The sequence below is a fragment of the Pituophis catenifer genome, unplaced genomic scaffold (assembly GCF_029215685.1).
Source record: "Pituophis catenifer annectens isolate HBS135680 unplaced genomic scaffold, rPitCat1.0.hap2 SCAF_1, whole genome shotgun sequence".
Lineage (NCBI taxonomy): Eukaryota > Metazoa > Chordata > Lepidosauria > Squamata > Colubridae > Pituophis > Pituophis catenifer.
The window spans coordinates 325,027,830-325,042,872 of NW_027256881.1; the positions used below are offsets into that span (position 1 = coordinate 325,027,830).

Consider the following 15,043-nt stretch of genomic DNA (forward strand, 5'->3'; position numbering starts at 1 on the left):
GCCGTTGTGAAGAAGCAAACACCCTGCGGTGTGAAAAGCAGATGGCTTCATTTACAGCCTGAATAGCTGAAAGAAAAATACGTTGAGTACGAATGCCTCTTCTTTGGATACTGGCCAGCATCATTTTATCAAAAGAACTTAACAATGGTCTAATTGTTCAAAGTCAAACACTCATCTTAAGAATCTGCTTGATACCGAGGAACCACAAATTAAGACTTACTTTCCACCACTTAAGTCTCCAAGAAGTTGAGTGCAAGTATTTTGCAAATTGAAAAGACAGCAAAATGAACATATGCCAAAATCAAAGAGAAAGGGTATCTTTTCTTGGAGAAACAGGATTTAACAAATAATGCTTGTGTGATATCACAAAAGTTTATTTTTAATGAAAAAAATACTGAAAAGTGTGCCACAGTGTCCATAGCTCCATTGAAATAGTACAAAGGTATGACATATGTCATCTGAGGAATAAAGTTTTAACACTGTAGAAAATAAATGTGGTTTTTTTTTTAAATTATGTTCCTCTGCTTTCAAAGAAAACAAAAAGGAAAAAACTGTAGAAAACTAACATTTTTAATACATTGGAGAAAACAAATAGTAAGAGGTAATAATAAATTATTGTTACAATATTTCCAAACATTAAGGACTGCTTGCCAGTTTTAGTACATGGAATGAGTTTTGTTACACCCTTTGTATCTGCCACTTACTTGATAGGGTTTCAATGCAATTGAATCGAGTACCCATTTACTTCTTAATTTAACTCATACAAAGGACACAGAACATGGCTCTTTTAGATCTGCAGGCATTTCTCTTAAATGAAAACAAATTCCATTGTAACAGATTAATCTCTGTATTTAAAAAAAAGCAGCTACTCTTAAACAGATATGTTAATCTGCAAAGATGTTATTCTACATGGATGCTAAAACAACTACTGCTGGCTTGTTTGGAAGCTGGAAGGGTGGGAGCTGAGAATGATCTTTCAAGAAGGCCTCAATTAGCACAGAAATGGATATGTGCACTGAAGGACAAATAATCTTGGAAGAAAGGAAATCAGACATGCATTTAAACTGAAACCACCATGCCCTAAAAACAGATGTTGTCTGACTGTTTTTGTGCCAACTGTCATGTTTCATCCTTTCTCCCTTTCCCACTCCTCCCTAATTCCTGCCCTATCCCTAATCAAACAGGATCTAAGTGGGCCTTGATGTCATCCTCTTCTTGGTCCTGCTTGTACATGAAGGTAAGAAGGAAAAGAGCGACGTCCATTGATGACCAGTAAGCTGTATGCGATGTAACGGCAGACCAGTACCTGCTTTCCACCAGGCCTTCCCTGAGCTCAAAGTCGATCCTGTGGTCCAGCTCAACTAGGCAGGAAACAAAACCGTTACTGCAGAAGAACTGTCACCTTGTCCTTTGCTGCACTTTTGATTCTTCACATCTAACCTAACATTTGAAATGGGGGGGAGGGGAGTGAATAGAACTGGAAGTAGCACTATTGGGTGGCATTCTTCATCTCCTTAAGTTGCTAATTAGATACAGATCTCAAAAATGCCCCCCCCCAAACCACCTAACAGAATGGAAATTGTGAGGCTCAGCAGCAGTGCCACTAGAAACTAGTTTCCAGCCAAAATATTAGAAGCTACATAACTGCCAAAGAAGCTATCCTGGTTGGCTCTGGATTGGAAAAAACCCCAACAGTCTTTATAATACGAGCAATTGAAGAAGAAGGAAAAATAGGTAAAACTGAAAACTGAAGCAGCAAGGATTCTCTCATAAAAGCAAGAGCTAAAATGGGAGGAGGAGATCTCGTAGTACTTAGATATTACTTTGCTTTCTGACTCGTAGGGCTGACGGTGATGAATTTTAGGGAGGGTCAGAACTTCTAGAGCCAAATGAACTGGAGTTTAAATCTACACTGAAGTTTGTCATGATTCCTTCTCTTGCCAACTCATGAGGTTTGCTGGCTGCTAATCAAAATCCTGCTTCCAGGTTAGGAGGAAGCAGTTCTTAGATCAGCGGTCCCCAACTTTTTGGGCACCAGGGACCGGGGGAGGGGAGGGATGGTTTTGTGTGCTACCTAGGTCCTGCGCATGCACAGATGAAACATTGTTCACTTATGCCATTCCTAGTGGGCCAATACTAGTCCACGAACCAGGGGCTGGTGACCCCTGCCCTAGATAGAAAGGTGAAAACATAATTAGCAAAGTAAGGAACCAAGAACTACTTACTTGTTGGATCTAGGAAGCCAGAACTGCTGTGTGGAAAAGTCTGAGTCCCGACTGATGTTTGACTCAGAACTGGCTTCTTGTCCTCCACTTCTGTTCCTTCTTTTCCTGGCTCAGGCACTTGTAAGGTGGGCAGACTGGAACGTCCAAATCTAGAGAACAGCATCCCTCCGAGGCCTTTCCCAATGCTAGCTGCTCCTATTCAATTAGCACAGTAAAACAAGACATGTTATTCTGCAGCCACAGCGCTCCAGTATTGGTGACAGGTTATGGATAAGCCCACAACTGTTCCCAGCAACAGAAATCACAGGTTTTCTCTACATGCCATTTTAACTTCTAGTATAACTGACAAGTGTCCACATTTCATAACTATTTTTTCACACTCTGATTTTAATATTCAGTGGCTGATTTTTTTCCCATCATCACCCCAGAGCTTTCCTTCATCATGCATAAGAAGTGTCACTGAAACTGCAGTTATTGACCCTTACAACTATAACAGAGTTTTTTCTTTTGTCTCTGCTGCCCCCATGTGGATAGTTTTACCCTGAAACTAGGGGTGTCATTCTCAGATACTGTATTCCCAGGGTCACTACTTCATTAAAAATGCATCAATCGGAACAGTCTGCTGCACCTGTTAATGCCCATGTATTAGCAAATTCGAGGCTCTGTGATATACAACCCATTCACAACCAACTAAAGTTGTTACTTATTTATTTGGGGTAGGATCCAGGCTTTATGACAGAGTTGTGCTAATTCCATTTACTTCAACCTGCTCAAGCCAAGGGTTCTTTCCTTGATTAGTTTCATCCATTGCTTCTTGCTCTGCCATCAGATTTTTGGAGAATATTGGAAGACTGCTGTCATGTCACCCCTAGTCCTTATCTTTGTTAGACACTAGACATACCCAGGTCCTGCAACCGTTCTTCATGTGTTTAAACCTCTACTCCCCCAATATTTGTTCTTTGCACTCTTTCTAGAGTCTCAGTATTTTTTTATACCGTGGTGACCAAAACTGGATACCTGTCCTCCACTTAGTGGAATCATTAAATGATGCGGGACTGAGTAGTATAAGAGTCATCTATGGGACAGGGCTTTAGCCCAAATGATTCAAAAGTACTATCCACTAGCCCACAGAGCAATGTTTCAAATTCCAATATTCTATATAGGATTATGAACTCTTGAAGAAAGAGTGAGTCTGAAATATAATACAGGTAGTCTTCATTTAGCAACCACAGTTGGGACCAGAACTTGGCCATTGAGCGAAGGGATTGCTAAATTAAACTGTGCTTATCGTCTTACTGCAGCTTTCCTTTGCTTTACAGACGTGCAAAGGTCATAAATATGAGGACATTTTGCAAAGTTATTTTTTCATTACTGTCAGAATTGTGAATGGTTGCTGTACAAGGCAGTCACTAAATGAGGATTAACTAAACATTATGATTAAACATTTATGTTTCCTTGCAGCACCATTTATAGGAGCAATTTCTTCTGTCACATTTTCATTTTTTATTTAATTTATTCCTTTTTGAAAAAGCAAAAATATCAAAGACCATACTAGGAAATCTAAATTATCTGTACCTTGTGCTTAAAAAGATAAAGGTTCCCTCGCACATATGTGCTAGTCGTTCCCAACTCTAGGGGGCAGTGCTCATCTCTGTTTCAAAGCTGAATGCCAGAGGCATACAGAATGCTGTTACCTTCCCACCAAAGGTGATCCCTATTTTTCTACTTGCATTTTTTATGTGCTTTCAAACTGCTAGGTTGGCAGAAGCTGGGACAAGTAACAGGAGCTCACCCCGCTACGCGGTACTAGGGATTTGAACTGCTGAACTGCCAACCTTTTGATTGACAAGCTCAGTGTCTTAGCCTCTATTATTTCTGTGAAGTAAATTAATCGGAGATACAATGATTGGCCTAATAAGCCTCATGACTCCAGGAATTCTATTTTTTAGAGCGGAGGGTTTTAAAACTGTTCGACTCAATCACTCCTTTTCCTGATCTCAGGAAAATGTCATTACTTCACAAAAACAAACAACACCCCCCCCCCAAAAAAAAAAAAAACATTCTGCTCTTCACAGCAGTGATCACAAACTGGATTTTGACACATAAATAACCAATTACATATTGCTCCATTACTTTCAGGATTATGCCTAAATTCTCCTCAATTTAAGAATCACTGTTTTAGAGAAAGACAAACACTACCAACAAAGATAGGTTTAATTTAGCACATAGTTACCCAATATGCTTGCTTTGCCTATATTTGTTATGGACTCCCCATAATGCCGCCGAGACATGACAGGGGATGTTGTTGGACTGGGTAATGTTGTGAGAGATTCGGGGTCAGAAACAGAGGTAGATTCTTTTGCTGGATTGAGAAAGCTTGGCTTCATGTGTTCATAAGGTAGTGGATTTGTGGTGTTATACCAATGTATTTGCACAGGAGAAATATTACTGTAGTGCTTCAGAATTAAAGGTTCTAGTCTATAGGCCTGCAAATAAGAAGACAAAGAAAGAAACTATGAACAGGGAACATTTTAGTTATATCCATTTTTCATCTGGTCAAATATCTACCCATTTATCACTTAAATGTTTAAGTAATATTCCTTCTCTCTTCACCTCCATTTAAAAGTTTTAAACAATATGACTGGTGCTGAATCCAATCTTGGTCGGTCACCGGGAACAAAGGTTTGGTCTTCTGAGCTTTTGGACTTGTGCTGGAGCCCATCCTTAGGGAACTTCTCCCTATTCTATTCAAGGGACTATTCTATGCGTACTATTTATGTGGTGCCACACACAACCAAGCACCACATAAATACTATGCATAGAATAGTCCAAAGCATATATTCCATTATGCACTAGCATGAGTCCAAAAAATTGGAAGATTAAACCTCTGGTCCCAGTGACAGACCAAGATTGGATCCTGCAACATTATCCTGGGACACGTATATTTGCCTTCATTCGTAATATAACTGATCTAAAGATCCTGCTGCCTAGAAAAAGAAGAATCATTACTGTCCTGCAGCTTCATATGAGCTTTATACAAACAATCATTTTTGCTTATATTAGAACTGAGAATATTTTACATTAACTTGTTCTACACACTGTTTTAAAATAAACAACATATGCTGATTTGGCACATTTGCACATGGCCAAGCAACATCAGCTATATACATGGAAATCATGAGCAATTTGCTTTGCTAAGTTTTGCTAAGGATACTAGTGCATTAAAGATAAAATAGTTTTCTTTTAACATTTCTAAAACAACCATCCCACATCTATGAAAACAAAAATGCCATTTTCTACTTGTTCATGCGGTTGATGTTTCTGATGTTTAGATATTTCTTCATATTTTCTTTCATATTTGAATTATTGGGAGTTAGGCGGCTATAAATTTGATAAATAAATACATAAATAAATATATAACCCATGACCAAGGGGGAAAAAAAAAGAAGAAAAGACAGACCCTGGAAGTCAAGACACATATTATATGTTAGAATAATAGTTTATATGGAAGTCCCTTTGCAGAACTTAATTTAAAAAGTCTATTTTGTGTGACTGAATTCATTAAGGAAAATGTTTCTGCCAAGTTCAACTAGAAGTGAGCTATGACAATTACTTGGTAGCCTGTGATATCCAGTTTAAAAAAAAAAAGCTTATATATGTGTGATTGTACATTATCTTCAAGTCCATCAACTCTGAATTCATCTGTAATGGGGCCATTCATCCCATACTGTTCCATTTTATCAAAAATGGCCATCGCCCAGTTTACCAAATACTTTACTACAGTCTAAGGATGCTTCATCCATAACATTCTCTTGGCCTACCAATGTAGTTATTTTGCAAAAAAATGTAATGAAATTTGTTTAGCACAACCTATTTTTAACAAATAATACTGGGTTCTAGTAATTACTCTGTTCCTTTCTAAATGCTTCCAAATTCACTACTTGATCTACCTTTCTTAGATTTTCCCAGATACTAAGGTGTCAAGCTGATTGGGCTGTGTTCTGGGCCATTTTTTTTCACTTTTCATAAAACTGCAACAACATTATCTTTTCTCCAGGCTTCTGGAACTTTTCCAGTTCTGAAATCACATCTGCCAATTTCTTTAGCGTCCTGGGATGTAATCCATCCAGACTATTAGACTTGAATTTATTCAAAGCAGCTAGGTGTTCTCTCACAAATTACTGGCCTATTTTGACCTGCATGTCTCTTCTGGCCCAATTCTGAAGCTGAACTATTTTTCTTTTTATGAAAAGAATGCAAAATAAGAAATAAGCAGTTCAGCCTTCTTCAAACAGCAGACGGACCATTTCCCTCACATTCTTCCTGTTCTGCACGTACCCCAATGAGCATTTTTTTTAAAAAAAAGGGCTTAATTGCAAGATTCAGTTCATTCTTAGCCTTAGCCTTTCTATAAGTTGTAAGATAGGTTTTAAGGATTTGAACTATTTTCTCAATTTTGGCTTTTTTATGATCCCCTCTTTCCAAGTTTAAATTTTGTTTTGTTTCTCTATTTCTCAGAAAGCTCTTTATGCCACCATATTGGTCTCATTAGTTCTTTCCCATTTTTCTTTCTCTTTGGTATTGTTTGTGTTTGAGCCTTAATTACCTCATCTTTCAGAATTCCCCAACCATCTTGAATTGTTTTTCCCTTCAGGACTTCCACCAATGGAATCCTTCAATTTTTTTCCCCTTAGAAAAAAACCCTGGTGTACTATGGCCTAATAAACTTCATTGCCATTGTAATGGCATCAAAATTTTGCTATCTGAGGGGCTACCTTATCTGGCTCCATGATAGTTGCCACTGTTCTGTGAAAGCTTGCTACTATACTAACACTCACCACTGGATCTGTTGGATGAAAAATGTTTAGCAACCGGTTACAAATTTTTCTGGGTAGAATGTGATCTTGAGTTCCACTGTTTCCTGGACGGATGCCACGCAAGGCCAAAAACACTGCTAATGGAGATCCCATACAGAAGAAATTGTCCACCTATGGAAACATTTCATTTGATATTAACAGGCAGAGTAATAGGCAGCTGGTCTAGCACATAGCAGAAAACTTTGAGGTAAGGAAGAAGAGCTGTGATCTCATTGCCTTGAGAAACAATACAAACTGAGGAAAGCCACAGTTTAATAATGAATTAATACTCTTTTTGCATTATATGATAACCAAAGAAAGCTATGTTACAAAAATACTATAGTATGGATTTGTTTTTTTCCTGAGAACATTTCAACTAAAAGAAGTATTGCAGGAAAGGTTGAGAAAACTTGGGTGCTTAAAAAGAACTGTTCAGAATATTTCCAAAGCAGAACAGAAATCTGCTTCTTTGTGACCATATGGGAAATTAAGAAGGTTGTGGCCACTACTTAACTGCAATTTAGGAAAATTTAGGAGTATTTTTTTTCCCCTAACAAAAATTTCAAGGAGGATGTAGTGGTATGAGGGAAGGGCCATGAGAGACAGGGAGTGGAGCCACAGCTAGGGGAACAGTCAGATATGTTACATGCTTGCACGTGGGGCCGCAAACATGTTAAGGACCCCATTTCCTGGTTATATTGATAGTTATAGTTATACTTTTTTGCAGCTGATAGACAGAAACATACATTTATGTGTTGTGTTTGCACTTGGTTCTAACTGCTCTTATGATTGTTTACAGTCCAGAGTCACTTGTCTGAGAGGAGTGGCTATAGAAACTGAATAAATAAACAAATAAGAGGCAGCTTAATCTGCAGCAGGAATGTGGGTGTGGCAAATATCCCAGAAGGGACTCTCCCTAATTTCTTGGGCTCTAAAGGCAACAGGGGAGAAATGTACTTTCAGACTTGCAAGATTCTGTTGTTGTAACCTTACAATAAAGTAGAACTATGGCTCATCTGGGTGTGTTTCCTGTGTGGGTTCCATGCAAGGCTGCCAGAAGATGAACAACAAATATGTTTTAAAATGTTTAATATCCAACATCCTAGAGAATCCTATATGCCAGGATATAGTGATGGAAGATCTTTAAAAAAGTCCAATACCAAATATAATTATTGTACAGTAATTTCTCATAAAATTAAGCTACAGTTATTAAGCTGTGTTCAATATCAGAGATGTGACTTCTTCAAAACAATCTGATCACAACTTGCAGATATACTGATTGGTTGACAGTAATAGATGCCAGCTTCCTATTATGCTCATATTCCTTTGTATAAACTGCATTTTTTAAAAATGATTTTTAAAAAAACATATGAACTGCTAGCTGGATTGAGATGACAAGGGGTAACAAAACTGGAGAGAAAAAGGTAAATTCACACTATTTTTGGTGATGTATCTTTTAATGTTGCAGAGACAGAAAACTCTTGAGGCAAAAATAGTATCCAAATTTGCACAACTTCTTCTCATTGGGAGTGCACATACTGAAAACAATTCATGATGTACAGCCAAAACCAACTAAATGATGTTTGATAGCCTGAACCAGGTCAACAGGTACCACATCCTTCACGTCTTGATTATTTCCTCCTATCCTCTGTTATGTAATAAGGACAACAGTACTTTTTCTGTTTGAAAATAATCCATTTCCTGGTAATATTTGAATTAAGAAGTTTTGTATATAGAAAACGTATTTGTAGATTTATCTAAGTTGAAAGTAGAATTGGTAAAAAAAAAAAAAGAGTTGACCAGTTTGTTAAAAGTGACCTATCAGAAAGAAAAGACATTCCTTATCTATTCATACCTTGAATTTTAAGGCAGGTGTTTTGGCTACAGTTGATGTCTTTAGTCCATGCAATCTATCTTCTATCTCCCTCAGCCTAGGAGAAAATTAACACTGGCATGAACACTTTTAATCCCAGTCCATTCTATTTAAATCTGTTATTTTCCATATATATGGCAACAGTGGAAAAGAAGATATTTTATTTAGGAAAACAGTGGAGAGAAAAAAAAAATCATCCTTTTCCCCATGGTCCATCTGGCCCATCCCCTAGTGAAGAACTGAATGATCATTAAGAAATGTCCCTGACCTTCCTAAAAGATCTTTATGTAGATTGAAGCCCACTAAGTGCTGCATGCATCATTACATTCCCTCTACCAGTGAAGTCTAAAAAAAAAAAAAAATCATGGATAGAAATTGCCTTCAATATTTATTTTACCAAGGCACAGCTGAACTAAGATCTGCCTATGTATCAAATCAAACCTATCCTGTTTTCTCAAAATGGTGCTGAATCTACTTGTGCATTTTCTTCATACTAGGGATCTCCTTAGTAATTCAAGGATATTTTCTTACTGTTTCTTGGTTAAGTAAAACTCCTCTAGCAAACGCTGCTCCTCATAGGTCATCCAAGAGTGCTCGAGAACATCATATTCCTTCTCAAGTAGCTGTTCATAGAGCCTGACTGGATTCCATCCTGTCATGATATCATACGTAATCACACACCCTAAGGAATGTGATACAATAGACACTTTTCCATCTTTTTCTGTAAATTCTGGATTCCGGGAACAGAAAAGTGTGTACAAACGATTCATCTCTTGCTGAAGGCCTTTTACCAGCTGTGTTAAAATGTCAGGAAAAGAAACACAGAGAGAGGGGTGAAAAAATCATTTAAAAACTATTCTGCATATTGTTAGCTTCTGCATTCCTTATATTTAAGTGCAAATTTTATGGCCAATCGAAATGGACAGAAAAACCAATGAAGAGCAACCACTTCTGGCCTCCACATTTAATGGAATAGTAGCTTTTAAATGTATCATTTAAGTAAACGAAGAGTAAATGAAGTAAACGAAAGATTCCTACTTTAATTATCATGCTTGCAGCTTAACCCCTTAAAATGCCAACTATTTAAAAATATATATTAACCACAAGCAACCTGTCTCCAGGTAGAAGATAATGTACAGAGGCTACCGGTATCTAGATGATTAACAAATTAGAGCAGATTGAAACGAAGTAATTTGCAACAAGAGGATTCAAATAAATATTGTGGAACATCTGCTTGGAGGCACGAAATATCATTAAGGTTTTCTACTTTGATGCAATCAGATCAAGCAGCACAAATATGGAAAGGAATATCTCAGGCAGCAGTTAAAGGATTGGGCTAGAAATTGGGATGCCATTTTAGTCCTCTCTTAGGAATGAAAGCTGGCTAAGTGACTTTGGGCCAGATACTCCTTATTCCAACACACCTCACAGGATTGTTGTTGGGAACATAGAAGGTAGCAACATTGAACATTGAATATAGATGGGATAAACAGTTCATAAATAAATAAATAAGCCCCATCTCAAAAGGTCAGAACAATCAGTTCTTTTTATCAGTCATATTTATGATTTGTTTCTCTTGAGTGGTGCAGTCCATTTGAAAAGACAGTAGTTATTTAATGCATAAGTTCCAAGCATTGGGGAGGGGGACCTGAAATATGATTTGTGATATGAGATAAAACAAATGGCCTGGTTATGAAAAAAGGGGAAAATTGTAAAATGAGAAAAATATAGTAGTGACTTTTTGTAGTATACAGTAGTATACCTAATTTGTTAGAAGTCGATATTGAAGTATCTACTTGGTATATGAGAGGAATCTAATAGTTTAGATACCTGCATTCGTCCCTGTCCCTGCTATGGAAATTTCTTATTACAATGTTAGCCTGACTCTAACTAAATAAACTTCAGATGTGTGGCACAGTTTTTGCTTTCTCACTCTATTGTACCATTTAAAGACCTTTTTCCTTTTTCATAGCAAGTTCTTGACCACCAAAAATTGTACACCTCTTCGCTGTATGAATATTTATTCTATTTATCATACTCCATTTGTCAGGGGAAGAATATTCTGGATCCTAGATTCCATTGTTTGCTTATTCTTCAAAAATAGTTTCCTCTTTTTAAATTTTAAAATGTCTACTGGCACTATAATATCTGACTGATTTTTTTCCCCTTTATGTAGCTTACAAAGCACATTTCTCTCTGACTCCTACAATCAAATTTCTCATCCCAGTTGCTGGATGACCTTCTAAAACCTTTATAATTTTTGAATTCTTTAGGAAAATCTCTTAAAGAGATTGTTACCCTCTCATCCAATGCATAATTAATTTCATTTGGAACCGAAGGGAATAACATATTCTCATGCAGAAATATTGAGGGGGGATTTTTCTCCTCGTAGAAATGTCTCCTCTTCTGTATTGCAGCTCTTTGCTGCAGCTAACAATTGATTCTTTGTAGGATAAATCCTGTGATCTCATTATTTGCAAACTGCTCCTTAGTCCATTTCTTAGTCTATGCCTACTAATTAAGTAAGCAATTCAACACACCCAAACATCAAAGGAACTACTGCGTTTATACTGAAAGTGTTAGAAAATTATCATCGAGAATTATATTAGAAAAATAATGGAATTATTTTTGTATTAAAACTGTATTTTTATGTAAAGTTGGATAATTACAGAAGCTGTAGAGGATAACTAAAGTTGGGTTTAATTCTGTATTCAGTCATCAAAGCATACAAAAATCCTGCTGAATCTGGCTACAAAGCCCAACATATTTAGCTTTTTGTTCAAACAGTAGCCAGGCAAGTAACCTTAAAGCAGTGTGAAGGCAAGAAACATTTCCACTAATGCTTTTTGTTTAAACAATATTTCATGCCACTTCTAATCTTGGAATAATAAGGCAAACAAATTTTCAGCCTCATCTAGCTCACAAGGTCACTGCAAATAAAACATGTTGACTTAGTCATAGACAGTTATATATTTGATAACCCATGTAGCCATCACATTATAAGAATGGACTTTAAAAATTTACCACCAATAACCATGATTAATTGCACATTCCCCCAGTGCTGACAGAAGAAAATGAGGAGATTTATTTAATGGATCCACCCCACAAATTACATATGCTCTGAATCAAATCTGTATTGGGCTACTCAATTGCTGTCACACACAGCTGGACTGTAAAGATTCAAAGAGGAGGTTGACATAGTTAACTATTATTATATCCTACTATCACAACATAACTTACTATACTTCTCTCTTGCCTCTTGGCTGATAAATGAGGGACTATGAGCTGATACTTGCAAGGTTAGGTTTTAGCAATTCACGGGCATCAAATTATTTCCGACATCCCAATTGATGCTGTAATTGTATCTTTCGGCACACAATGTCTGAAAAAGATACTGACCTTACCCTATCACTCAGTGTGTGATTTGACTGTAGGACTTCCAACTGCAGAGCCCTCACATGCAGGAAATATCAGGGCTCCAATAAATAAGTGATGATTGTGGAGGTGCCCTATGCAATAGCTTCTTTTCTAGACAACCTCTCTTCTCTTTCTTGTTTGGCACTAAGGATTCCCCTTTTAGAGTCCTTCTATTAACCTGAAGCCTGGTTATCATGAGGTTAAGAACCAAATTAGAAAAACTATGAGGTCAGTTCTAAACCTTAACCTTTCATTCTTGATTAGAAAATTCCACAGAATGGTTCAATCCAAGACATCATTTTTATTTATTTATTTAATCTAATTTATACAGCATGTACATACCATTTGTGCAATTATTCCCTATCATCTGTACAATCTTTACTATTTTAAATGATACAATCATGCCAATCTGATTGAAAGACAACCTTTCCTGACATTTTATTTGAATTTCTCTCACTACTGCTTTTACCATCAGTGGTCATTTAGTTCACCCACATTCAAAATAAAAACTTAAAAACTATGACGTATAGCACATATGCCCTTTTATTAACAGAAGGGTATAATAAGAGGATTGTGCCTGGTTATTACCATACACAAAAATAGAGGACAAGCAGTTCATTATTTTGTTTCTATAAAATGGAACTTCACACTTCCTATACAATAGAATTTCACACTCTTCTTTAAGATAACAGAGAAACTGAAGTATGCTTAACTGAAAAGCTGCTGGGCCATTTTTTGTCCACACTTGAAAAAAGAAAAAACACTTAACAATACACATACCTCATCTCTATAAAGGGGACTTGTGTAATACATTATGTCCATTGCACTGCTGTTAAGCAAATCCCTTAGTCCACGAACTTTATCTGGAGTAATAGAGTCAACAGTGTCTAAAATGAAAAAAAGGAGATCAAGGTGTGATAAAATCTTGAATGGTTCAAAATCAACAATTCAAAACATCTAAATCCATAACTATGGAAATTGCTCAAGTGCTGTGATAATGTGCTTGTTCATCACTACCAATGTTTTCCTTCTATATCAGTTTAGGCAGTTGAAGGATGTTTGGGATTAAATTTAGAGCCAACAGACCTAACAAGCTTAAATTAAAATGAGCAGGTAGTATCCAGAAACATTTACAATATGGATGTTTTTTTTGATAGATAACTGAACAAGTGAAACTCAGTGCTAAAGAAAATATAAAAAATGCCACTTTCCAAGTATTACCAATGTCATCAGGTTTTTTTAAAAAGAAAGAAATACCTCCATCAAGTGTAAGTTTAGATCGCCATTCTACTGGCAAAAATTCAACATGTGTTGCAAGGTTGCTAAAATATTTGTCTTCAATTTTCCTTGCAGTTTCCCGCATCCTAGAACATTAAAAAAACAACAAATGTTAGACTGAAAAATAAGGGTACTTCTCATAAATAACAATAATCTGCGAAGCAGACGTTTGTAGGAAATGATCTTGCCCAAAGCTATCCAACAAAGGATAGTCTTGGGATCTGGTTATCTTAAGAACTACCTTTCTCCTATTGTTTCTGCTTGACCAGAAAGTTCTGGTAAAGTCGACATGCTCCAGGTCCCAGCTGTAAAGCTCTGTCATCTTGCAGGACCCCAAGAGATGCACCTTCTTTATAGCTGCACCTCTCCTGTGGAATAGCAATCTTCCCAAGATCTGCGTTGCCTTAAGTCTGTTGTTCTTTTGCAAATCTGTAAAAATCTGGCTTTTTCAGCAGGTCCTGGGATAAAGTGAGTTAATTTGTTCTATGATAGTGCATTTTGGTGTTCAATTATGATTTTTTTTCATTCTCTGGTGACTTGTATTTATTATTGTTTGCTTTTTCTTATTTTCATGCCATTATTTTTAATCCTCATATTAAAAATTGTTCCAGTGACATTTCTGTTTTTACCTAAACAGATAAACAGAATAACTATGGGTGGGCAAAAATGTTGTAGGAGCAAGAGATCCTTCCTTTCCTTCCCTTCCCTCTTCCCTCACCTCCAATCTCTTATCAAAGTCTGATTTAATTTCACTTCTGAGAAGAATGATTTCTGTACTATTCAAAAGTCTAGATCAGAGCAAAACACTGGGCAACTTTCTAAATACCATGTAAAACCTCCAACATGTTTATCTGATAAATGAAAACAATCAGTACTGTAAAAACTTCTAATATAAACTGTAAGACAGTGCAATTTAAATCAGTACAAAAGCAGATTTTGTAGCCTAATTAAAAAGCATATCTTCTTCTTGTGCCATCATGTTAGCGATCCTATTTTTATCAACAACAGTTCTTAAGTATATTTAAACAAAATTAACTTATTTATATTTTGTAGCATTCTTCCATCTACTGATCTAAAATAAAAATACAGGTTGTAAAAAAGAAATGAAGCACTTACATGGCAGTATTCCTTATAATCCTTCCTTGCTCTATTTTCTGTCCAATGCCATGCACAACAAACACAATGTGAGTTGTTGGAGAAGGTTTGTCTTCTAATGTAGCTTCCTCAACATAGCCTCTATGAAGTCTGGTCCCACTACTTGAAGCTGCAGAATAAAATTGGCATCACTTAATTTCTACCTGGAAAAAGCGATTACTTTGTGCACAACTATCTATTAAGTGCCCAAGCAAAAAAGTTTCTTCAAACTTTTTTCTCCTCATTTGCTTTAAATACAT

At 36.6% G+C, this 15,043-nt stretch overlaps 1 protein-coding gene across 2 annotated transcripts in view; it reads right to left on the bottom strand.

Annotated features, from left to right (window-relative positions):
* Nucleotides 1–549: 549 nt before the first annotated feature.
* DDHD1 (DDHD domain containing 1) overlaps nt 550–15,043 on the bottom strand; it is a 42,280-nt gene continuing 27,786 nt past the window's right edge. For both annotated transcript variants that reach the window (XM_070931680.1, XM_070931681.1), the window contains 9 exons: nt 14,766–14,913; nt 13,629–13,735; nt 13,152–13,258; nt 9,486–9,748; nt 8,937–9,012; nt 7,064–7,213; nt 4,459–4,711; nt 2,226–2,420; nt 550–1,361 (listed from right to left, as the gene is read on the bottom strand). In XM_070931680.1, coding sequence (XP_070787781.1) covers nt 1,177–1,361; nt 2,226–2,420; nt 4,459–4,711; nt 7,064–7,213; nt 8,937–9,012; nt 9,486–9,748; nt 13,152–13,258; nt 13,629–13,735; nt 14,766–14,913 — 1,484 coding nt within the window. In that variant the 3' untranslated portion in view covers nt 550–1,176. The remainder of the gene's footprint in view (nt 1,362–2,225; nt 2,421–4,458; nt 4,712–7,063; nt 7,214–8,936; nt 9,013–9,485; nt 9,749–13,151; nt 13,259–13,628; nt 13,736–14,765; nt 14,914–15,043) is intronic.